Consider the following 27,240-nt stretch of genomic DNA (forward strand, 5'->3'; position numbering starts at 1 on the left):
TATCAGACACTCTTCTGCAGGCAGGGGGTGGGCGGGGCTGTGTTTCCTACCCTCCACCGCCACTTTCAGAGTGTGCTTGTAGCAGCTAGGAGGCTGCTCAGGTTGCAGCAACAGTACAGTTTGTCCAGTTAAAAGTTGTTCTGTCACTGAAATAATTTTAGAGACATTATTTAAAGGTAAAAAACTACATAGTGTTGCTTTAAGATACAGACACCTATTCAGCCTGCTGTTCTGTGTGCTATTGTTTAGTTAAATAACTTGCCTTTCCAGATTAAATGTCTGTTCTTTGGCTTGGATTTTTTGAAATCATTTTCTAAATATAATATTTCGTATAATCCACTGCAACTTATATATGTAATTTCGTCTTCACGACACATTTTTGAATGATGTGACTTATTCTTCGGAGCGACTTATAGTGCGGAAAATATGGTAAATGTGTTTATCAGAAAATGAGTCACCTGTGTGTGTGCAAAAACACCCTGTTGTTATACAAATCCATCCATTCTTTTTGTGTAATCTCCTTTAAACGCAACAGTCACACAAAACAGACTGTTGGGGATCCCCTATCAATGTGATGTCACATAACCACTCACAGACTCCGCCTTATGAGCGTGTAGTTCAACCTTCTGCCAGAGACACATGTTTTGATGTAGTCTAAAGCACGCTCTACCCCCTACTTTGCATACAGGGAGGGGAACAAAAGCTTTCAGAGACACAAACAAAAACCCGCATGTTTTTCATTGCAGCCACAAATGGCCATGTTCAGCATCGCATAATGAAAGATCTGTGGTATATTTTGAGCTGAAACTTTACAGACACATTCTGGGGTTACCAGAGACTATTTTTATATTGCTGAAAACACCTAGGTTAGCGGCCCTTTAAATATATGTAAACATTAACCATGTTTGCGTCCCAGTTTCTAACACGAAGAGAGATTAAAAATACCTGAATTATTAACACAAGGACAAGCAAACATCAGCAGCTTTTTTTAGGCACAGCTCATACTAGCAAGCACAATGTGCATCACCATGGCAACCCACAACTCTTACTTCCTCTAGTGGCTACTACAGCTGTATGTTTCAAAACTTTTAGTGGTCTATAGTGGGAACGATTAACAAATGATTCAGTCTACAAAAACATTTCTTACATCCTGAATAAATAAATATAGGCAAGTTAATTAATATTATTATCAAAACAAACATTCCCATTGTGATTCCCACCGCTGTCATATTATAATTTTTAAATAATCGTGCATCGTCCACATAGTATTGTGGGTTTCGTCTTTTTTGGTAATTCAACTGCAGCAAGCACATTGATCTGCCATCTAACATCATATTGTGCAAACCCAACACAAATGTAAACATTAGCCTAATATTAGTTTACTCACAGGCTTATTGCCTTGTTAGTTATAGTGGCTGAGTTACTATATGTCAAGCAAGCTATACAGTAACATGCAAGTAACGTTATAATCGCTAACATGGCAAACTCGTGGAGAAAACGGCAGTTATCATAATTTCTTTTCATGATTTATTTATTAATGACTCACCATTATATTAAAGAAAAAAGAATCACATTATTCGATGTTTAATTGAATAAAACAGCGGTGACAGCTTAATTCATACTTTTTTTTCTGACTTCTGTGTGTAGGCGAAATGAAAGGGGAAAGCAGACAGGCAGTGGACCAAACCGAGGAAAGGGACGGGGACTCATATCAGCATGTTTTGCCCCTTGTTTGTATTGTTTTACTACATACATAATTGTTTTAAGCAATATTTACAGTACACAACATGGTTTTTAATGATTTTTTTGGGGGGGGGGGGCAACCATTAAATGCCCCCCCCATCTCCCCGTGATTTACGTCCCTGGTTATCTACAATATTTTGTCCCAAATACTTTCCCTCACATTCCTTTGTTAACATACAAAAAAGCGCCACAGTCAGATCTGATTAAACATTAAATTTCATAAATAGCGGCTTTTAAAGGTAATCACATCTCCATTTTGCCTCATTGATGAATGTGTAAAGGCAGTGACATTTACAGCTCAAATGATTTCTAAAAAATGTCAAAAAGTGCCCAAAAATCCTTTTGCACAAAGAGAGAGGTCAACCATCCCACTCCACTTTAAATAAACATTTGAAAAGCTTATTGTCAGGCACAACAGGGTGTTTTGGATTGCAGTGAGCCACATACGGTCTGAGACATCCCTTTCTATCACCTTCAACACTGTCACATTTCTGCGTATTATAGATTTCCAATTGCATTTCTTTGTATCTTTGAGCCAGACACAGCACATTATGTCTGAAAAAAGGGGAAACTGCTGCTAATCATACAGCAACAAAGACCAGCAAAGAAATTAAGAGTTTGGTTCCAAAACGCGATAACGCCATTTGAAAAAAAAAGGAGTTTCAGTATTGTATCAGGTCAAATTTAAAACGTAAATTCTTAATTTTACGCATAATACAATATCCGCCGTGTTATTCTGTCATCTTTTCGCCATTTTTTCCCAAAACGCGATAAACGCCAGTCCTCCTTTTCTGGAGAATGCAATAAATCCGCTCAACAAATCACAGCGCACCATTCCACGCATTGTAAACAACAACGGCGGCGTGTTGAATACACACAGAATCATAGTTCTTCTCATCTACTTTGTACTTCGTGATCAACAAACAAACAAACACAAAATAATACTTTGATGGCATTGATAAACCTGTGGTGGTTTTCTGTTGCAGGGAAGAAATGTAAGCCAGTTTCTTGTTCTTACACGACAGCATCAAGCTTCTCATGCTAACACATTGACCCCAGCAGATCTTATGAAAAACTTTCCATTATTTTACTCGAAGTCAACGAAAATCGAGCAGGACCAAAACATTTTACAGCTGATCGCTGTCAAAAAAGTTCAGTGACGACGTCCCAATGATGGCAGCAGCAATGACAGTGTTTTTAATATGACAAAGTAAGTGTTTTGATTAATGCCATTAATGTTTATTTTGTATACCACTAGTCAACTAAATGAATATAACATGGGAAAGATTAATGCACATTTATATATTGATTCAATAGAAAAAATGATGTGTTAATTTTTTACACATTGGCCCTCATTTATCATTCTTGCGTAGAAACGGGCGTATATGTTGGCGTAAGATTTAGCTTACACTCCTCTCACCACCTGATTTATGAAGCTGTGCGTACCTCTGAAATTCACGTGTAAGCAATATCTGCCCTTCATAAATGCCGCTGCTGAAAACAATCGTCATTAGAATAACACGGCCATATAAATTCAAGTCTCCACCTCTCCCACGCCCTCATTTTACGACACTGACACATGGAAGACGGCAAAGAAGAGAAACCAGGGATGTGGAAAGAAACAAAATTGTTTTATTTGGGAGTTTAAAGAGCGGGATTAAAGACACATTAATAATTGCATGACATTTTGTAATATTTGTATTATTATTTTTATTATTAATGACGCTTAATTGATATTTATAATAATAATAATAATAATTATTATTATTATTATTTACCGTTGCCTATCTAAATTATATGTCTGCTTAATGGTTCGGTTGAGTTTTTTTTGAATGATGTTTTAGAATGATGTGGTGACTTTTGTGGTGTGTTTTTCTGTGTTTGCATGCAGTTGTTTGTTGGCTAAGATACGATGCGGAGCTCCGGATGTGATTCAAATTGGCGGTTTGTTTCCACGACATCCACATGTTTTGCTGGGCTGGTTCATAGTTTGAAGTGATGGTAATTGTGGTAGTAATTACGAAATATTATAATAATTAATTCCAAGGAACAAACTGTTGAATATTGGGAACGAATTTTATATTTATGGCCATACTTTAGACTAAATAAGAAAAAGAAGTGTCCATAATGTAGCATAAAAGATAATTCGTGGCCATGATTTTGTCCGCATGTCATCATGATCAGATTTATGGCTCATTCAACACAAGCATCTTACCTTACCTATTCATGTGTAGCTATTCATTTATCATCGAATGGTATGTAACTAGCTTACCTTTTGATGCATTATTACCATGTTTTCGTAGCACATCCTTGTGCTTTCTTGCAATGTGCCGCTTCAGATTCCAGGATGAATATTTGCTAACTTTTACAGTCTCTCCGCAGTCCCTTTCAATGTTTTCTTCCTGTCCAATCTTAACTTTGATTTATACTTTACATTTATGTATAAGGCTTGAATTCCATAACTTATTGCTAGTCGTTTTTACAGATTCTCGAACTAGCAAATTATCAAAGGGCGTTCTGGGTTCAACGAGCGGTGCTGAGCGAGCGGAAATTTCAGAAAAAGGCGCTCTGATGTTATTACCGCACCGCTCAACGCTCCGATCCGCTCACGTGCTCTGCCCTGAAACGGCTCGCAACTGAAGGAATACATATGCATACAAATCAAATGCTTTGGTAAAGTCACACAAATTAAACATTGAAGTTCATGTTGCAAAAAAAAAAACACTTCATAAATACATAAATACTGTTGTTGTTTTTTTACAGTGGGTCATAATATATCATATACTATTTTAGTTTGTCAGTGCGTTTTGTTGTGGTAGGAATTTTTTCTGTGCATTTCCTAACTCAAAACGTGTGTACACCACCTCCTGAGCAGGCGTAGGATTTGAGCGTGCCGTACGCCAACATCCATATTGATAAATCTCAAAGTCACCGTGGTTTTGGGTGTACGCCAGGTGTACGCTGGAAATTTGGTGTACGCACTTTTGATAAATGAGGGCCATTGTGTGTGTCATGCCATTTAATGCGTTATTTCATGTTAAAATAAATGAAAGGGACAACACAAGTTGTGTTAAAAACAGTGATGGGAGTAACGCGTTACAATTAATTCTGTTACTGTAATTCCACTACTTTAAGCGGTAATAAACATGTAACGAAGTATGTTTTTTTAAATCAAGTAACGCAGTTACAATTAGTGAAATTTAAATGAGTTGGTTACTCACGTTACACTATTTTGTGATAAATGAACACTTGCAGACAAGACATTTCTGATCTAATGTAGCAGGACCATGGGGGCGGCACAATGAATAACACAGAAGGTGTGTTAAGTAGTATAGGGACGACACATTATGGATTTTTCATGGATTTATTGCATTTTGTGGAAAAAAAATCTGTTTTTATAATAAATCTTTGAAAAGCAAATTATGGATTTGAATTGTAATGTTGCTATATGAAAGTTTGTAACAGAAATAGTGGTTTTCATCTTGTCACTTTCTTGGTATAGGAAACACATTTTTACCCAAATTAGTCAAAATGGATTTATTGCGTTTTGGAACCAAACTCTTCAAATATACTATGTATACTTCTGTGCATATCACATTTGAACCCTGTGGAGAGTTTTTGTTATTTGATGGCTCTCTGTTTCCTGTATAAAGGTATGCTTGGATCTTTAACAAAATCAAAACCGAAGTGAATCCAACACACATTTTATATTTCATCAAACATAAGACCTATCCATATGAAAATTATTTCTCGTGGAGACGTAAGGTGATTTTATTGGTTGTGTGGTAATTTAATTGCCGTCGGAATCCACATCTCAGAGTTTATAAAAGGGATCAATGCAAAAGTCATTCTGCACATCCATTTAGCCCACTGAAAAGCACTGTATGGTCATGTGCTCTGCGTTATTTTACATCATTGAAGCGTCTATCATTGCGAGCAGTTTTAGTGTAAACATGGTTTTAAAAATTAATAAATTTTGTTTTGGTTTTTAAGGTTTTTTTATGGAAATGGGATTTGTAATGATTGGCAAACCTCTCAGATCACCTGCGTATTAATGCACTAGCAACCATAAGCCTAAATAAAACTCTACTGTGGCAGTGGCAACCTTTTCTTGAGAGATTTTCTTCAGGAAATGTAAAAACTCTATTTATTTTATTATTATTATAATATTAAACACAACGCAACATGCATATATATTTAAACTTACTTTAAATGCCTCTTTGGCTGCATTGTCATCATTGTCTCCACGTGCCCATGGTTTAGCAGGACGGCTTTGCAGACTGTGTCCAAACAGATCGATGAAGAAAAATGCATATTCCTCCCGAGGAAGACCCCATTTCCAGGACGTCACCATCAGCTTACGAAACGTCTCCCATTTGCAGCAGACGTACACCACTGAAAAGACACGAGAGATTCAATTATCTAGCTGATGTGATTCATAAAGAAAACACATTCAGGCTTAATGAGAATTCAGTCTGTTTCATTACTGGAATGAAATGATGGAAGGAATGTGCATGTCTGACAAATGAGCTTTGATTTGTACTGCAAATGTAGGACCACCAGCGAGTCTGACACATTATTTTGGAAAACACAAGTTGTATGAGATTTAGTCACAGGCTGTATGAGATTTGGATCAGCATTTTATCAGGTTCTTGTATGTACAGACGGTTTCATCGGATGCACACGCATTGTCTCGGTTACTCGCCGGAACCAAAGTAAACTTCCGGTCTGTATTTATTTAACGGTCTGGCTAATGGCTAAACTGAAAATAAAATGTTTTGGTTTGCTAAAGACGAGGGGAGACGACGAGCATGGATCACAACTGTGCGGAGAGGTTTGGCAGCCAGGCATGTAGCTAATATTGTACACATAAATTTTACACAGTAACATAAGCGTGTAATAAGTAACATTAGTGTATTAGTTGATAGGTAATTTACTAGTCAAAAATAAACTACTGTAAAATAACTCTGTCAGGGTTTCCTGCAGCACATTTCAGTGCGGGCGGCATGCCTAAGCTTGGAAACCCTACCACCTTAAAAAAAAACGTAGCTGCAGAAAAGGCCGTCAAGTGCATCTCGGAGAAAAGCGCGTACGCGCTTCACACCGCGAGCGGGGACTTGCGCCACATGGCCGAAATGAGAAAGAGGTGGTCCGGACCTTCACTGTCTGGAGGATAAGTAGCCAGTTGATAAAACATCTTGGAGAATAGCACGGATGTGCTTCACACCGCGAGCGTGCACACGGGCCACACGGCCGAAATGAGATAAAAGACGTGGTCCGCAATGTCTGGAGTATAGCCAGTTGATAAAACACGTGTCCGTGAGAACTGTAAGTGGACTTATGTTTTGGGTTTATTTAAGCCTGTTATTGTATTTAAAGTAAGTTATCTGGTGATTTTGTTGTTTGAGCAACCTGTAAGCTAGGATTCACATGCCTGCTGATTAGATATAATTGTTGAGCGTTCTTACTCACGTTATTTATGTGCATTATTTACATGCTACAGTAGTTACACTCCTTTAAGATAATGTAATTAATAGTTGGAAAGAATCCGTTTTTAAAATTTATCATCGTTCGCCAGATGTTCTACAACATCTGCTTCAGTTTGTGTCTATTAACCCTTTAGTTTCACTTCATCACGCAGCTATTTTCGTTAGAGGTATCTGTTAAAACATTTAATTCATTAATAATCTAGTATGTGTTCATTTTCTGTCATAGTTTCTTCAAAATTAAGTTTTCTTTGAGTGTTTTAAATAAAAATATTTAAATTTTCATCATGACGCTTTGATTGTCACGCCCTCGGCCCCGCCTACTCGCCCAACCCTACCACCTTAACTAACAAATTTTCTGCGGGAAACCCTGCTCTGTTGTAATTGATTTTATATGAAGATCTACCGAAAGCTGTGTTTAATCAACAAAGGCTGTTTGTGTATGTTGTTGCTCCTAAAATATATTGCTTGTTGTCAAAAAAATCCTACACAGATAAACACATTAATGATTTTGGTGATTTGATGTTTTATAGGTTAAAACCTGCCTCTTAAAAAACGCATATATATAAAGTCACTTAGTAAAGGAAAGCAGTTTTTGAAAAGATTTTTATTCAGGCTTTTCTGCTTTGACTCCATCTCTACAGAATATTTTGGGGTTAGTTCAGTGGAGGAGGGATGACAGGTCACGTGGTTATTCTCACCGTTGCTGAAGTGTAGCATACATCAGGCATACAGTATGAAACTGTAAAGACTGGAAATGTAGTGCTTCAGATTCTAATTGTCAAACTGGGGTCAGATCACCATGGCAATTACCTGCAGACCCCAATTAATGATGGGATCTGAGGAAATGTCATAGTGGTCATTACACCACTGCCTTAAAAAAAATATATATAAAGATTAAATCTTATCTCCGACTAATCTTATATTGGTTTCTGCCACATCACCTGTTGAATACAGCTTCTGAACATCTCCGATACAAGCTGTAGTTTCATAAATAATCGATCATGGTGAAACTCCTGGTGACAGAAGATAAAGTGCGGTATCCGTTGCTATGGTGTGGAAAAAGACTTTGATCCCAGTGTGTACACGGCTGATTTATGTGCAAACTCAAAGACGTAATAAAATGTAATTGCATACCGAAAGAACAACAGAATGCACTTGTGTCTCTCAGGTGTTGAGCATCAGCACAGCGTCTGTGAATCCGCAGCAGGTGGGGCTTAAATAACACTGACAGATGTGAGCGAAGGTCGAGATGAGCGAATACAAGAGATCTCATGCTGTTGGAGCACAGCTGAGTTGTTGACTCGTCTCTATGAATCTGTCAGGTAGCGGAATTTGTAATGGTTCCTATCTCATTCTGTTTCAAAAACCTCATTCATTATTTAATAGACGTAGACCAATTAATTAAAGGTGCAATGTGGGAGTTTAAATAAAACCTTTGGCTATAACCCTCTGTATCATCTGAGCTATATGACTGGCTGACCAACCAATCGCCGAAAAATCGCTTTTAATAAGAAGGCACTCAACATGACATTCAAAGACCAGTAAAAAAAAACTCACACTAATGCATCATTTAAGGATGGCAGCTTTTCTGATGTGCAGTGGTGTTTAGGATTGGGTACCAAACTCGGTACTTTTAAGAGCACTGCTCAAATTATATCGGTACTACCGGGGCGGGTACCGATTCACATTAAATCAAAAACACATCTGGGTGCTGCGCGAGAGTAATATACAAAGGCAGGTAGAGAAAGAAAGAAATAGAGAGACCCTGTGATGTCTGGTGGTTATAGAAGAGGTTCGAGTCTAATCAGTCTCTCCTTGTCCATGTTTCATGATTTATATTCATAATGTGGAGAACCTTTATTAAATGAGATCTCTGAGGCGGAGATGTCAGCCGCAGCATCGTTTGTAAAATAATATAAACAGCAGTCTTTTATTTAAAAACTAAATTGTGAATATTTTTTGTTTAATTTAGGATATATGAATTAGAGTCAAACAAATAAATAAAAATATGTGTGAGGATTCACTCCAAAAGGAGAGAGGAAGAGAACCCAGGCGCAGGCGTAGATGAACTCAAAACTTTTATTAACAAGACTTCCAAACAAAAGACCCACGAGGGGGTAAAACAAGACAATGACTAAGACTAAAACTGACAATGACTAAGACTAAAACTAACAGGACTTGACTAAACAAAGACAGGAACAAGACTTGGATATAAACAATAGAACCATAAACTTGACAAATACACTTGACTTATAATCACACAGGTAAGTACAGGTTTTAACAAAACGAATCAGCACAAGACAGCAAACACAAGGGCATTAAATAGGGGGGCAAATCAAGAGGGGAACAGGTGACTTGAATCAAACAATAATGGGATAATTAATGAGGAAACAAGGGGGCGGGGTCAGGAGACGAGACGGCCGATATTTGATGAATTTGAAACCATCGGCATATCGGCAATAGCACGAGAAAGGCCGATACCGATTGTTTATTAATTAACTGCATAAAGAAATCCATTATATGTAAAAAATGAGTTGATGTTGTTAATAAAATAAATGCTGAATAGCAAAAACCACCTTTGAAGATTGTCATGCTGTCTTATTATATTTGTTTTAGCTTAATTTGTGCCTCTCTTATTATGTTGGTCAGTTAATTAGATCCAATCCATGTTCAGTAAAAATTATTTGATGCAGAAATAAACTAGCTAATAGACCAACTGTATAGTATTGTATACAAGTGTTTAATATCGGTATCGGCATCGGTATCGGCCAGAAGTCGTCTGTTTAAACTGGAATCGGTATCAGCCCAAAAAAATCCTATCGGTGCATCCCTACACAAAACATGGGCCTGTCATGATCCTGCCTTATGACTAATACTAAAACGAGGACAAGAGAGCAGAATCATGACAATATGCAGCAAATTTAAAAACTTCAAAAGAAAACAGACAGCATTACCATCAAATGAAAACTCTGAGGTTAGAATGCAAAAATAGCCTTTAATATAAATATAAAAAACTAACATTTAAATAGATTTTATAAGTGTAGGATATTTTTTATTAGAAACAAATAAATAAATAAAAATATCGCAAAATTGAAACACTTGAAAATATCAGTGGCAATACACATGCCAACGAAACACTCACAGGTGAAAAATCAGTGGAAAAATTAGGGGTGTAAATCGGACATTTAATTGCGATTCTATGCAATATCGATTTTCTCAGCCAGCTATGCGATTTTTGCAGATACATTCAAAAACTTTTTCAGTGCAATTACGTTTCGATCCGATTCATTTATTGATATTTTTATATTACGTGCCAAGTTAGGGACCAGTCACACCAAAAGCGTTTATGGCAGTTGCAGGCGCCTTTTTTGAATGATATTCTATGGGCAGGGTGCGTTTGTGCGCTGTTTATGCGCGCCGAGCGCCTTGCTGTTTTTTGCCGCCTGCCGCGCATGCGTTTTTGAAGGAGCGCTGAGAGCGGAGAAGCGCCCGACATCATTCGGGTCTTTCCATTGTCCAATCGAATGAGGGGAGAGGCGGGCCTTACATTGCGGTGAGTGAAGTTTACAGTTGCTTTGAAGAACCGGACACCACTCGCTCACTTTCTCCTGCGTGTTTGTGCAACTCTCACCCTCAAACAAGGTCAGAGTAAACGCCCTCTTTTTAAAGTTTCTGCTAATGTGATAGTTAACAGCAAAAGAGCGCTAACGCTTCAATATTTGATTGACAAGACAGCTGACTCTGTGGTTGCTTAGCAATATGAAAAGCTGCGTCGCACTGCTCTTTTTTAAAAAAAGGCAGTGCATCGCGCCTTGCGTTAGCAAGTGTTTAAAGCGCTTTTGGTGTGGCTGGCCCCTTAGGCAGTTACATTTTTACTTACAAATGCAATCAAAATATATAACATGAACATTTAATTAACCTCTTTGAAAATGGCACAATATATGTCCTAAGTGGAACATTTACAACAACAAACAAAAATACACTTTTTTTTTAATAAAGAAAAAGAATAATGAGGGGCAAAATGTCACATAAAATTAAGCTTATAAAGGCAACAGTCAAAGTCTTTCAGTATTTTGTGCCAAAATGTGCAATAGTCACAATCACTGAGGTAATTAATTACAAAACTGTAATTAAAGTGACACTTTGTAGTTTTTCAACCATCATAATATATTTTCAAGACCCTTGTGATGGTACATCGACTTAAAATAGGCTGAGTGACATGTCCACCATAGCCTGACGAGGTCTATATCGCTTTTACGCGTACTTTTAAACTTGGGGTTTTGGATACTAACCCGAGCACAAAACAAAAAACTACTAAAATCTGCTTTACTGCATACGTCACTTCCTCCACTTCCTCAAATTCGGACATGAGAGCGCAACTATTTATTTTCCTGATGTTTTTGTCATGGCTGAAGCAGCAACTAAGAAAAAGAAACCCAAGGTTTTGTAGGAGGAGACCAGAAAGAGAAAACAGGACAGTGACAGAATAAAAAGAAGGACGAGGATCAATATTGGGCCAGTGTTTGCTTGCTGGCGTGAACTAGTTTACATGAAAACTACATAGTGTTGCTTTAACAGCGCACAAATAAAATATAAAGCTGAAAACTAAAATAAATGCAGTGTCACTTTATCCTCGAATCTCATTCTTATAACAACCTACTATAAGAAAGGAACCAGAATTGTCTGTGTTGTCAGGAAAAACTGAGCTCTGTGTCCTGCTTGGAGTGAATCCAATGCACTCGTCTTTAAGAACATCTGAGCTGATCCGCGCTTGAGGAGATGGATATGCGGGTGCTTGGCAGATCAGGCAAGCTTATAGCGTTCCTCACTTTTTGGCAAAGTCCTTTGCTTTTGGACACTGTGTACACAGTTCCACACGAACGAACACTTGAATATGTTAACGTTAACATCAGTGCAAGCAGACAAGGGTATATCCTACACTGCTTATATTTAAAGCAACATTAAAGAGTTTTTGCCCTCTGCTCCCCCTACAGGTTAGAAGCGTAATTGTCCATTATCACTGTCGTAAATACTGCAGCATAGCTGGCTCTGATTGGATTGTAGGTTTGCCGTAAAGCAAGTTTTTGTAGTTTTCACTCGAACTACAGGACCGCGACCCGACGGTTGGAAACTTCTTTAGTCCGGTTTAGGCCGATAGAGGGCTGCAAAGCGAATGTGAAAGTGCCGTTCACCGTGTTTCAAGTGGATGAACGATTGAAACTTTTTTGGAAAAGTTATTTTACGAAAAAAAAAACTCTTTAGTGTTGCTTTAAAAAATGATAAGTTGAAAGAATAATAACATTTCCTGCAGAGTATGCACTTAAACATTTTTGTTCTAGAAAGTGTTTTATTTATCCAATAGCAACAGTCACTTATATTTCTTTCCACAGTATAATAATTTAATGAGATCTGTTTGTACATTTAAATGACTGTTGGCACATCAGAACTCCCATATCAGCTTTGATATAGTTCTGTTTTCATACTCATATTTAATGTAAGCGAAGACAAAACTGGGAATAGTTTATGACACGACTGACAGAACATTACCTCTTTTTCCATTTCACACTGTCACCGCTCTTTCATCACTCCACATAAACAGCTTTTTTGCAATTTTATTCTCTTTCAGTGAGACAGAATCAGTTCAATGAATCTCAATCAACCCGCCAACTGTAAAATGATTGAATCAGATCCTAACATCTATGGCAGAACTGCATGCGTGTGGCCCGTGTGAGAGCTCGTATCAAAAAACGATTACAAATAACTCAATGACAAAGATATAAATTCCAACACGTTTTATAATAAGCACTCATTCCACCCCCACAATACGTACTGTACAGTATGTTCCCAGGCCATAAACAAGCCCTATACGTCAATTCTGCCAACCAAATTTCACATTTATTAGTCAGAAAGACAGATTAACGTTTGATGTGGAGGAGTGTATTTTTAGGACCGTTTTAGTGGGCACCCATTGTATGGGCGTGCTCCTCTCGCATATCAACACAGTCCAAAGAAAACCCAACCATGGGAACTCACATGCTTTTCCATTCTCTGACTTCATCGAATATTTTGATATACAAACTCATAGTTCTGAAATGAGACGCTTTGCTGCCTTCCACACAGGGGTATACACTCAACGGGCCACCTGTTCAATTGCTTTTTAACACAACTTGCCCATCACATGGCAGCAACTCAATGCATTTAGGCATGATGAAGACAACTTGCATCAGAAAATGGAAGAAAGGGGATTTAAAGTCCCACTATGGGGAAAATCAGGTTTGTGTTGTTGTTTATGTCTATGTGGTGTTTTAAATGTTTTAAGACAAGCCATGTGCAAATCCATCATTCAAAATCAATGCTGAGTATTTTCTCCATAAAATTGGAGGCAGTCTCATTCCAGTGGTTTAAAATCACCATGGTTTCCAATGTCACATACATGTAACCAATCATATCAACACAGTTGAACGTGTGGATCAGTTGTTCGAGTTATAAATATTATGTATGGATGCTGCATAGATCTGGCTTTGCAGCACAGCTCCTTCAGGTTTGCAATGTTTTTTGCGGCCAAACGTGACTTCACAGTAAACAAACATGGCGAACAACGGGAATAAAGAAATGACATTAATTTAATTGGCTTTTTTACATCACTGATGTCCATCTCACTTTGGACAGTATCAAACTTCCGCCAAAACGCTCACGCGACCAATTCAACCACACCAATCATAACGACACGCCCTGTTTCTATAGCATCAAATTACTAGCTAAAATGAAACTTATCACAAAAATAAACACTTGAACATATATCAGCGTAGTAACAACTACTTGAAAGTGTAAATAATTTTTTTTTATTTAGAGCAGAGTCCCATTCGTTTGAATGGAGAGGGTGGGGTTTATGACTTGTACTGCAGCCAGCCACCAGTGGGCAATCAAAGAGTCAGTGGCTTCACTTTTCAAGACTTATGAGGCACACACGCTTCCCCCACACAACAAGATTTCTGATCGTAAATATTAAACATGTTAATTTGCGATCAAAGCGGCCCTGACGTGCTTCCGAGCAGATTCAGACGCTCTTAACACACCGCAGCCTACAGGAAAATCTGATAAGATAATCGCTGCAACCACAAAGACGATCGGGACTTTACCTGGGATTGTCGTTAGGGGGAAAATTGGCCCAAATTCATCCCGGTTATCTTGTGGTGTGTACCCGGCTTAAGTGACTTTTGTATGGATTTTTACAAACTGCTTGTTGCAATGCATTCTCAAATTGTCATTTTCTTTGTGGGCAAATGCAAAGTACAAAAACAAGGTTTATAAGAAGGGAGCATTATATTTCTGCTTGCTTTTTGCAACAGCTTTTGTTTGGGAAGTGCGCCCAAACTACAGTACTAGGCAGAATGACCTTTTCTTGTTCATACATTTTTTTTTCTTGTAAAACACTGCCTTCGCTTACCATTATTCAGAGTAAATAAAAATGCAAACTTGGTCCAGATCGACATCTCATCTCCTGGCAGACAATATCTCAGTTTTTATAGCCTTGATATAGTCCTGAGACAAATCGTGATTAAAGACAACACTTTGTGACAAGCATGTCCAGGCACGTAAGAGATATATTTACTTGACCGTTAGGGATGTGAGCATGTTGTTGAGGAGCATCGTTATTACTGTAAGAGAGTCTATTCATTTTGTCTTTATTACTGTCCTCTGCTGTCTCTCGATCTCTTGTCTCTCTTCCTGTCTTCAAGGTACCAAATGCTCCAGTGCCCTTGGAATGTCATTCATTCCTCCCAAGATGAATAGCTGTCCCCTTGTTAGACCATTAGAATGAATGATTTACAGAGACATTTACTGGAAAAGCTTTTAAGAAAAACAAGAACGTTGAGTTAATTAAACCTGGGAGATGCAGTAGGTGGGTGGCTTAGCAATTTTTGGTTATCAAGCTGTATTACATTACTGGTACAGGCTTGGAATAAAGAAGCTGCTATTCATGCAATGTTCTGTTTACAATGCGATGGCTAATGCACAGATAAAATATTTAGTTTTGTGTGTCATATATAAATTTGAGATATAAGTGACCATATTTACATTAACAACACTGCCCTTTCCCAAATCTTGTCCACATTTAGCTGTTGTGAATAAGCATCGTTCATGTAATAAGGAGAGTTGGATAAGAAAGAAATTGCAGTGTTGAGATTCAGGCCAGATGATCAGAAGTAAGATTATCAACTTGGTTGATGCCAACCCCCCCAGCCTTTTAAATTTGTCCCTTTTACAAGCATGCAACAAGATCCAATCTGTGCCGCATGAAAAATTGGTATCTTTGTTGACAGTAGCTAGGTTTCCATCCAAACGTGAAGCGAATCTTTTCAAAATTTGCAAAAGATGAAAAACAAACAAATGCAAATTAGGTGCGTTTCCATCCAAGTTGTTCAAGCGAATGACGGTGGTATTAGTAACCTAGTAACCAACAGTAAACAAAATAAGGCACCCTTGGAAAATGGAGACAGGATTGCATGTAGTCACGATGGGGCAAGTTATTAATTTATTAGCAGTGCAGCTTGTAATTGCCAAACTGAATGTTGTGTACCGAAGAAGGAATGCAGCATTTTTGATGCAGGCACTAGCAGCAAGGGCATTATGATGATGTCAAGCCCCATATATGGTAAAGACAACGACAGCGAAAACAGACGGTCAGTCCTGTGGGTTTAATGTTCACTACGTCAGAATTTATTTGGCAAATGCGTTTCCATCTCCCATTATTCACATTTACTTTTTTCGTACAACTCAAAAACCACCTTTTTTAAATTTGGCAATTCCATCATGATGCGACATGTCAAAATGCGCATAAAACCATGGTGATGGAAACATAGTTAGTGTAAATGCAGCCACAATCCATAAATGGATCCATTTAAACCATTACATTTTCCATGAAAGACGTCAGCCAACCAGATTGCCTCATACGTTCTCAAATTATTTTTCTTTATAATTGAACGCTAGTAAATTAAATTTAAATTGCGTCCTTAGGGAACAAACCATTGGCTCAGGGTGCAGAATGACATTATAATGACATTTGTGATGAACAAAGTCTGTTGTTACGTAACTTTTGCTGTAATCCAAACACGCCAGACATCCAACAGGCAATTTGCCACTGACCCAGGACTGAGCTCAGGTGGTAAGAGGGCTGAGCTGCTCTGATGAATTACATTTCCAATCAGATCTGACTGGAACTCTACAATATGTTTGCACAGAAGGCACGTCTGTTTTCAGTAAATCTCCCATGAGTCTCTGGGGCTTCGGCACAGTCCGGAAATAGTACGAAATGGCCGTTTTGTACCAGTCACCTTTTATTTACAAACCCCTAACTTGGAACATGGTGAAGTCCCCCTACTCGCCCCTAAAACGGGACCCAATTACCATCAGCTCTGTCGGGGTCCGTTGTGCCAACAGATGGCCTCTTTTATGGGAAATGACTAAAAGTGTAGGCTTGTTTGCCAGATGACTCCCCCGACAGTCGCAGTGAACCTTATCTGATGTTGAGAATGAGATTACAAGCTAAATGTCTGACTGTTTGTAAACACAGTACCAGTCAAATGTTTAGATACACCTACTTATGCCAAATTAATGCTGTTCTACGCATTTTGAATGGTGCCAAAATCATCAAACTCATAAAATGACACAAAGGTGGTTATGTAGGATTTATGTAGTGATTAAACAACTAACCAGATGAATGTTTTATTTTAGATAAAGTAGCCAATCTTGCATTTAACCTCTTGAAAAGCACCCCCACTCTGGCCCAAACCATAAAAAGACCTACTTTCACTAAAAGGGCTGTTTTTACTAAACCATTTAGAGTATAAGCAGGTTTCAAAATTATTTGAAGATAAAAATGAAAAAAGTTAGAGAGGCTGAAGTACATTGTAATAAATAATTTTTTTGCATAACATCTTTTTAATACTAAAAATCTTAATGATAAATATGTGTGTGAAACCTAGAAATGCAATGATGCCAAAGCCACAAGTCTACAGAAGTTATGTTTCACGTTTGAGGTCAATAGGCCCAAAAGTGAGGTTCTTGCAAGAGTTTTTTGTAAGACTAGTGCCTTTTCTAAGTGCCAGTCAGCCCCAAAATAAAAGTCTTTTGTTTACATGCATACACGTTCGTTCTTATTATTATTTATTCTTATGTAAGCGTATAAAATGCCGTTTCCACACCAGGAAATAAAGCGTCACACAAAGATTGTTGGATCTAATTGGCTACACGTTCTGTCTTTCAATATTTTCCATGAAGTCATTGGAGGAACGAGCGAGTCAGATGACATCACGATATTTGACAGCGCTGTTTGGATATTATGTATAATACTCCCGCCTACTTTTAGAAACCAAGTTTGACCGCGGGTTTGAACGCGAGTGCAATCTCATATACAAGTGTTACGATGTACATAATCCTCAGATTGTATATTATATCCTATTACAAGACGTTCATGTGAAATCTGATGTAAACAATGGACAGTCCCTCCAGAAAAACGCGATAGTGCGATCGCGCGATATATTGCATAATCAGCCAAAGTCCGCATATTTATGCGCGGCTGCATTTTTTCCAAATACGACGCACTTTCGACGCATTAATTACATATTTCCGCGCACAAAATATGCGGGGCTTGCATGATTTCATAATCTACGCATTTTCGTAGCAAAAAGTCGCATATATATTAGCAGAAAGTTGAAAAATGTTGCATTTACTTCCCAAAAGCGCAACCGTGTCCTCTATTGCAATGGGAAGTTTATGAAGTGACGTGATTATGTGAAGTGAACATCATTGCAGCTTTTGCAAGTTTCCGCAGTTTTTGCAAGTTTCGCAATTTTCGCAAATTCCCGCAATTCCATCGCATAAATATCCCGCATATTCCATCGCATTTTTTAAGAAAACGTGCTGCAAAATCGAGTATTTTTGCCTGCAACAATCACAAAAAAACTTTTTTCTGGAAGGACTGAATGGACAATATATCTATATTTCACGGATTATACGCATTTGTGGACAAAAATGGTCATTGGATGTATTTTATTGGAGAGTTTTTATGGGTTATTCAAACATGGGAAACAGACTGGATTCGATTCGCAATCGTTATATCCACACAAAGGTAAGATGTCCCGTTTATATTTTGCATTTTGTCATCTGGACTTCTGTAACAAAATACTATATTTATAATGCTAGAGCATCTTTATCTCAAAACAGAGACCATACACTGATGCTAAACCCGTAGACCTTTTAAACGATGTATAGTAATGTTAATAACATTAATGTTTGTAGACAGTAGGCTATATAGATATTGTAAGCGGCGTTAAAAAAACCTGACATTATTCCGCCCCCAAGCTAGTGCGCGTAGAGAGGTTAAAACAGTTTTGCCAACTTTTGGGACGTCCTATGATAGCTGAGATGAAGACAATATATATGAAACTCAGCTAAAGTCATTATGTCACCAAAAAATTACTGTTTTCTGTATAAAATCACTGTGCAAATCACTCCACCCTAGTGAAAGATGGCTGTGCAACTATTAGCATTATGTGCTATTAGCTCTTTATTTGGTATTGGGTTGGTGCACGCCTCAAGAAACCTCTGCCCGTGAGAGACCAGCTGCATGAGGACAGAGGGAGGGAGAGAGAGAGTTTCGCTGGAGACCCGCGGTGGATTCACTGGCGCTTATTATAAAAATGACACAAATAACTCGTTTGTTTGTTATGAGTGGATTATTTTACATGTAGATCGCAGCTTTGAGTATTTCTGTAGTTTTCGAAACTACCGCTTGCTTAACTTTACTGACCGCCATGTTTGTTGTTTTAATGTCCTTCCACCTCGTGCGCATGCCTGAATTCAATGACGCGGCAATTAAGTTATTAATTATTAAATCGATTATCTGAGTTACGGATCGATCTTTAAAAATGATTCTGAATCGATTTTTTCAACACAGCCCTACAGCACGGTGATTTAATGCAGGTCCATGATGGGAAAAGCATGCACAAAACTCTCTCTTAAAGTTTTATTTCTTTGTTTAATATCATTTGAGTTTGTCATTAGACTCTTTTATTGATTCTAGGAAGCTTTTTTACACGCTGTCGTCGCTTCATAAAGCAACAAGCGTGTCGTCTTTGTTTGTTTGCCTCTTGACGGCTAACTTCTGGGTGACGTGCTTACGTTTGGGAGGAGTTATGCGCTGAAAAGATGTGGTTTCATCAACCAGATGTATTTACACTTGTCCCTTTTCATCTGAAATGCGTCCCAGACCACCTCCTGAAGTGGTTTGAGCGATCGGATTTAAATCTGTTTCTAAAACGTTTCAGAGGGCATTTAGACCTGTTTTTTTATGATCGGATAGCTATCTGATCAGGTGTACAAAGCCCCTAAAGTATGTGTAAACATGCAGGACAAAAAATCGGATGTGGTCAAAAGATCGGATCTGTGCATCAAGACTTGAAGGGTAAATGCAGCCTATGGTATCAATTTTGTCTAACAGGCATTAAGATACAGACTCTGAAAACAGGGGCCCATAAACTTGGGGCCAATAGTGTCAAAAAATCAGCCTTACGGTCAATCACACAAAGCACGTTTATGGCAGTGGTATGCAAAAGATTTTATATGGTAATATGCGTTTTCCATTGTCCAATCGAATGAGGGGAGAGGCAGGCCTTTCATTGTCTTAACAATATTCAAATATTCTGTGGTTTGGCATTCGATTTTCAATTTTGAGATTCAAATATAATTTTTTTCAACATTATTAGCGTTAATACAGAGACGTGTCGCGTGTCCATATTGCACCAAAATGCGACACTGCACTCCCTTGGCTGCGCAGCAACACACCAAAAACCGTTATTCAGACCAGCCCTAAATTAAATAATCAAAGTAGAATCAGATACAGATATCTGATTACTGCATGTGTCTGAGGTGGCAATGGGTTCACCAACACCCAGATGCATGAAGCTCAGATGTGTAATGACTGACATGATCTCACCGCTCCAGCTGGCTTTAATCTCAATGACATTCACATGTTTTCTATGAATTAAAGTCTAGAGGCTGAGATCAGAAAATGTCAGTTCACACTTATCATTGCGCAGCTGCATCGGTCTGGTTGTTTTTCTACAAAGAGGAGGAAAGACTTATGGTCGCTCAGTGTCGCATTAAATGCGGCGCCTAGCAACTGCAGTCGTGCGTGACTTGTTGGAAGAGCCCTTTAATTTTTAATTGAGGAGAACTTTAGGTGTTAAGATAAAACCACAGTTTGTTGCCACACTGATGCATGTGCTGGAATCAATGTATGCAAAGGTATTTTCCGTGGGCACTATCAAGAGTAATGGGATGGTACCTGTTTTGTCTGCATGTGGGTGTGTGGCTTATTTTTTCCGACAGCTTTTGTTCACGGTAAATGAAAACATACGATTCAGGTGACATGTGACAGATCTCATCACGCCCACCTGCCTTTGTGAATTTGGACAGATGCTCCTTGTCGCCATGGAAACCCCCCGATTCCTGTTCAATCATGGTGGCCAAGAGAATAAAATTTTGACAGATTTACCCCTGCTGAAGTGCCAAGTGAAGCTCAGCGCGTCTCTGAAGTAATTTCAACACACAAACACCAGACTTCGGCAGAAATGGCACAGGTAGTACGATTCATTTTTCTTTTCAAAAACTCTTACCATAAATAAACTTTGTCACGCAACTCATCCAGTACTGCTACAGACATAAATGATGCCTCAAGTCATGTGGTTTGCTGGGAAGAAGTGTTATTCATAAGAAATTAAAATTCATTACAAGACCAAATACAATCTACACTGAAAGAGGGACCTGAGCCATATTTGTGAATTAAAAATTAGTGTAAGCTCTTTTGACCTCAGCCTGTAAATAATACCCCAGCCACAACCCATTGTGCACTATCAGCCACATAGGAACGTGCTAACAACCTTAGTACCCACAGAAGGCCTTAGCAACTGCACACCATATGTCATGGCAACCACATACATCACCCTAAACATTGGTTTTGCAAGTACATTTACAATTTCTCAATTACAGTAAAAGTCCCCTCAGGGAAGTCACATCACCAGGCGGCCATGTTTGTAACACCACCAGGCAGTTATTTCAGTCATGCAAGACTTAGGGTGCGTCTCATTTCTCTGTCTTGCCCCTACCCCTCGGTTTTGTGCGTTCATGTGAGGCAAAGTGGTGTCTCAATTCTCGGTTTGATCTAAGGCTAGGGCCAAGGCGTAGGGATACATAGCCCTTGAAATGAAGTGTGATAAGGACCACCCTTGAAAGAGAGGGGTAAAAGCTAACGTAGGAATTTCTCAGGAGAGCCGACATCAAGATGTTTTATGGCTGAACGTCAAACTGTCAAGGAGTTGCACAAATAAAAGTAACGTTATTTTCAGCAGTTTAATTCAGATTATATTATGACACACATGTTTTATGATACGTTTAATAAAATGTTCAAGCGGTTTTAATTGTAATGTTTTTGTTTTGAATCGCTAGTTAAGGCGCTAGCTAGCAGCTAAGTTATGCGCTATTTGTTGAGGTCAGCTCATGCAATAGATACCAGGGGCGTTTCCAGCATTGAAGGACATTCGCGGCTTAGCCCAGACCATTTTATGTAAATACAGGGATCACTAGCCAAGATCACCCGCTCTAGCTAGCCTACAACCAATTATAATGGCTGTGCTGCACATGTTCAGTGCTTTCTTATAAATATTTTTTAGAACTGTAATTTAAATAATTTTAATTTTTGGGTGAACAATCCCTTTAAAGTTCCCTTTTTCACACACTAGCTTTGTACATAATATACCAAAAATTCTTCTTTAGTACTTAAGATAATCTTAAAAACATAGGTGTTCTTATCTGTGTTACTTTGAGATGTCATGAATATGAACAGAAATGCATTTAACATACTATCTCGTATTACATAAATGTATACCACTTGAAATAAACTTGTACTAATCTTTCATACAAAGATGGGTTCAAATTTATTACAAGTGGTATCTAAATACATTTTTAAATTACATTTTAGTATATTTCATATGAATGTACTAAAGAACAAAAAAATGTAGGCTATATTCAGTACAACATTAGTACATGAAAATAGAGCACTTTAAAGGGGTGGTTCAATGGTATTTCAAGCATTCTGACTTATTAACACAGTTATAGAGTTGTTTCCTCATGCTAAACGTAGGAAAAGTGTCATTAAAGCAGTTGGACATGTTACAGAGTATTTCTGTGCCGAATGCACTTCGCCAGGGTTCGTACAAGTTTCGGAAAGTTTTTTTCGATTACAGGTACAACTGACGTTTCAGGGGGTTTTCTATACGTATCACTTCTTTATATGGGCACTTCCCCCAGAAAACCCCGCCCACCCGTCAATCAGCGGGAGACGCTAGGGCTTGCAAACATCTTATCACGCCACTCAGCTTTGTTTAATTTCAAAACTCAACAATGGCACGAAAGAAGAAGTGTGTTTTTGGATGTAAGGAAATCCATGCCTTATGAAAACAATGGATATTGTTTATTATCTGGGGTAGCAGCGGAGTTTTGCGTGTGTGTTTGATGCACTGGATTTTCCCAACCGGGTCATGATAAATTGCACGTGGTAAGTAAGACTTCTGTCTTATGTTGGAAATAGTTGCGTGCATATTATATAAATGACACGAACATGTAGTGAATCATAAGTTAAACAGTGTTGTATAGTGTTGCATGACTCGTACTCGCTCCTCCCGCTTTTTCGTACGTTATCGGAAAGATTCGGTAAAGCTAATCTTTCTTTTATAAATCTGATTAAACTAAAGACTCTTCGAAGATATAAAGGATGCCATACTACTCTATAGGTACTCCAGATTAACATCAGAAATGCAGAAACAGCGTGTGTTACGTGAGCTTTAAGTAGATTATGGAATTGTACTTTTTTAACTTGAGCTCACTGTACACATACAGTATTGCAGAACATTTAATGATGAAAGGGCAATAATAATGAAATACATCTCTATTACATTAATTTCAGGAAGCTCCTAAAGCGTCTGGTTTCAAAGCTGTTGGAGTTTTTGACTGAATCAATAATAATTTACCACGAATTTGGTTTTATTCCCCAATATTTGCTCTCAGTGTCTTTGATCAAAGGCAATGTAATTTCGTCCAGGAATCGTGAAATCAAAATGCTTAAAAATGGGTTATATCTACCACATTCATCGGATCTTGCTCATCCAACTTCCACTCTGTTAAATCCATGTTAGCAGCGGGATAACATAATTTAACCAGAAACAACTTCCCATTTCTTTCTGATTGTCTGGTAGGATGCATTAATGTGTGTACGACTTCATGAGGTGCTGCAAGAAACGAGTGGATGACATCAGAGTAACACGAGAGTGATTTGAAATCAGCCTCCACCGCAATATTTCTCGCGGTTCTCTGATGGCAGTTCTTGCGGCGCTGCGTAAAGTTGAACACATTTAAAAAAACTTGAAGCAGCTGAACTCGACAGAACTGCCCCGCGTATGCCTGCGTCTCGTCCATTAATTGTATATAGCAGGACAGTTTATCTCTTACTTCTCAGTGTGAGAAATGCTACAAGGTGTGGCGTGTGAACTGACTGAAATGAGCCCAGGTCATTACATTCGGGGCTTGACTCAAAACATTCGGGGCTGAAGCCCCGGCAAAATCGGCTGGCAACGCCCCTGATCGATACCACAACCTGAGACGACGGCATCTTCTTTGTTTATGTCAACGCTTGTCTGTTTACATAGCAGCCAGTTAGCGGCAAGGAAAGGTGACGCAAACGGTAATTGAGTGGTGTCTCATTTTTTAGACGAACGATCTGTCTTACCCCTTCCCCTTCACTCAGTTTCGAGGGGCAAGGGGAAGATGAAGACAAAAGGGAAGGGGTAAGACAGAGAAATGAAATTGCCCCTAAAATGCAAGCTACATGAATGGAAAAGACATATATTTCTAAAATCACAATTATACAACATATTTCTGACCAACAATTAAACCTGACATCAACTGAACCAAAACTTAAACTCAAATTTTGCTAATAAACAACTTTGTCGAGGTCTTTTCAGCTACTGCGCAAGCATATAGTTTGGTAAGCCCCTTTTACAGTATGTGACTCTGAGCAGAGCCCCTCCCCAACAGAGTCGTCAGTCTTTAACGATTGATGATTAGTTCTTTTAACTGAAAGGCTGGACTTCCGTCGCCAGAGCGACCATATTGAGCGTTGCATAATCCCCAATTCAGCTCAATCTTGTTATATCTTTTTTGTAAAGCTAACCTTTAATGCTGGCATGTGGAAAAAGCATTTATTTCAAACTTTCGATATCATTTTTAGAAATTAATTTACTTAAGCAGAAAATAAGTACCTAATTAAGACAAAGAAATCAATCTATTAATACCTTTGCAAGTTATAACATCACAAGTGTCCTTAAGGATACAACATACTGCATTATTTTCCTTTTTCATCTGTACCGCCTGATTTATTAAATAATGCTCTGGGGGTAAACACTATGAAGAAAGGTGAAAATTCAGGATGTAATTCAGCTTTTGGATGAAACCATGTTGTTTGAATTAGCTCGGTACGCCCACTTAACAGCCAGAGCCCTGACGTTTACAATGAGGCTTAACAGCACTGCTGGCTCTGATAATCCGCCTGTGCACAGCCAGGACTGGTCCAAACCACAAAGCCCCTCGACTCGTAACATATTCCTCTATAAAGACATTGGAAACTGACAGCACAACAGCAAAACAAGTGTGAAATCAACAGGGCTTTGTGTGAGAGAAATATTCTCATTTGGACGATTCACCCAGTATTAATAAAAATATGGTGTGGTGTTGATATGAAGATGGTTTAAGCATGACAAATAAATATTTTTGAAATAGTTGAAAGTGAAATGCTTGTCAAGTATGCAACACATACTCGAAATGGGACCTCTGCTTTTAACCCATCCCATTGAGTAGTGAACACACACACAGCAAGTCGTAAACACAGACACACACCCAGAGCAGTGGGCAGCTATTCCAGCGCCCGGGGAAAAATTAAGGTAAGGTGCTTAAGGGCACCACAGTTGCACCTGCCAGCCGTGAGACCAGAAACGGCCGTGAGACTGGAACCAGCCGTGAGACTCGAACCGAACAAGGGTTACAAGCCCGACTCTATAACCTCTAGGCTACAACTGCCCCAGCTGTGATCCATGATCTGTTTATTATCATCCTGCCACAGTAACTGCTGAAACAACATGAGTGACAAAATTACTGATTTCCTCAGTGGACTTTCATAGCTAGGGTGGCCATTTGTGCCAGTTCCGCCGGACATGTTTTCGGGTTCGTTCTCCGGAAGTCGCGTTGGTTGACCGCATACGTCATCAAGGTTCAATATTTCGGGTTTAATTTCAGAAAAGCAACCGTTACATTTCAAGGTAAGAATGAAACTACAATGATTGTATGTCTTAAAATAAATAAACCTTAATTTTCTAATGTATTTAACTGAAATGTGAGAACCTCAATGATGACGTATGCGGTCAAGCAACGCGACTTCCGGAGAACGAACCCGAAAACATGTTCGGGGGGTGTCCGGCGGAACTGGCACAAATGGCCACCCTATTCATAGCAGACGCAGGTAATCTCACGAGCCCAGTCATGCTCTCTTTCTCTGTCACTCTTTCGGAGGGTCCCTGCGATAACTTTGTGGCGAGTTTAGACATGAGGTTTTAAAAATGGCAATAAAAGGTCACATCTTTTAAGCTAAAACCAACTGATGAATCTGACAAGTTACACATACACAATAGGGTTTTTGAAACACCTGATGTTCTAAATACATGAATATATCACTCTTGCCTGTGTGATACTGCTTCATAATGTTATATGATACACTCTCAGAAAATAAGGTACAAAAGTTGTAAATTTTTGTCACTGGGACGATACTGTACCTTTTAAAAAGGTCCTAAATTGTACCATTTAGGTACATTTAAGGTACCAGTATGTACCTTAGAGCTACATTGAGGAAAATAAGTATTTGAACACACTGCTATTTTGCAAGTTCTCCCACTTAGAAATCATGGAGGGGTCTGAAATTGTCATTGTTGGTGCATGTCCACTGTGAGAGACATAATCTCTCAAAAAAAAAATCACATGTATGATTTTTAAACTATTTATTTGTATGATACAGCTACAAATAAATAGTTAAAAAATCATACATTGTGATTTCTGGATTTGGGAGAACTTGCAAAATAGCAGGGTGTTCAAATACTTATTTTCCTCACTGTAGTTACCTTTTAGGTACAAAAGTGTACTTTTTGAAAAGGTACCGCCCCAGTGACAACTTTTGTACCTTCATGTTCCCCTTTTTCTGAGTTCATAATACATAATATTTGTAATTTAAAATTAGGTTAATGAGGCTTTAATTGGCCCATGAAGTATACTAAATTTTCCAACATTTTACAACTATGGCACCATGGCAACATTACATTTGTTGTTTTTGTAAAACAGGAAATTGAACCCACAAACGAAGAAGAAACAGCAGCTTGATTATTCATTTCTATTGAGTTCAAGATGTGCTAAATACAAAATACATGAAACACCGTACCTGTCAACATTGGGATTTTAACATAAGGGAAATTTCCTGAACCTTAACAACCCCCCACCCTCCGTTTTCCTAACTATGCAAGGTAATGAATGAGTACTCTGCAAAAAAATGACTTTCTTAGTTGTTGTCTTGTTTTCAGTACAACTATTAAAAATTCTTAAATCAAGATATATTTTTGTGATAAGCAAAATGACCTAAGAAAATAAGTTATTTTTATACAAAAAATATCAAATTTCAGTGAATTTGTTTGTGATTAAAGGTGCTCTAAGCGAATTCACGCGTTTTAGACCATAAAACATTTGTTGTTACATACAGAAAACATCTCCTCACTATCTGCTTGCTGCCTGTCCGCTAATCAAACTGTAAAAACGTGATCTCTGTAGACAGCCTAGGCTCCACAAACGGCAATAACAA

General features: G+C 38.4%; 1 protein-coding gene across 1 annotated transcript in view; it reads right to left on the reverse strand.

Moving 5' to 3' along the window:
- Positions 1–27,240, reverse strand: part of npr1a (natriuretic peptide receptor 1a) — a 127,547-nt gene that overhangs the window by 86,145 nt on the left and 14,162 nt on the right. Inside the window, exon 3 of the mRNA XM_055219623.2 lies at positions 5,951–6,138. Within this exon, the coding sequence (XP_055075598.2) occupies positions 5,951–6,138 (188 nt within the window). The remainder of the gene's footprint in view (positions 1–5,950; positions 6,139–27,240) is intronic.

This window comes from Misgurnus anguillicaudatus, chromosome 20 (genome assembly GCF_027580225.2).
Source record: "Misgurnus anguillicaudatus chromosome 20, ASM2758022v2, whole genome shotgun sequence".
In the NCBI taxonomy this organism is placed as follows: domain Eukaryota; kingdom Metazoa; phylum Chordata; class Actinopteri; order Cypriniformes; family Cobitidae; genus Misgurnus; species Misgurnus anguillicaudatus.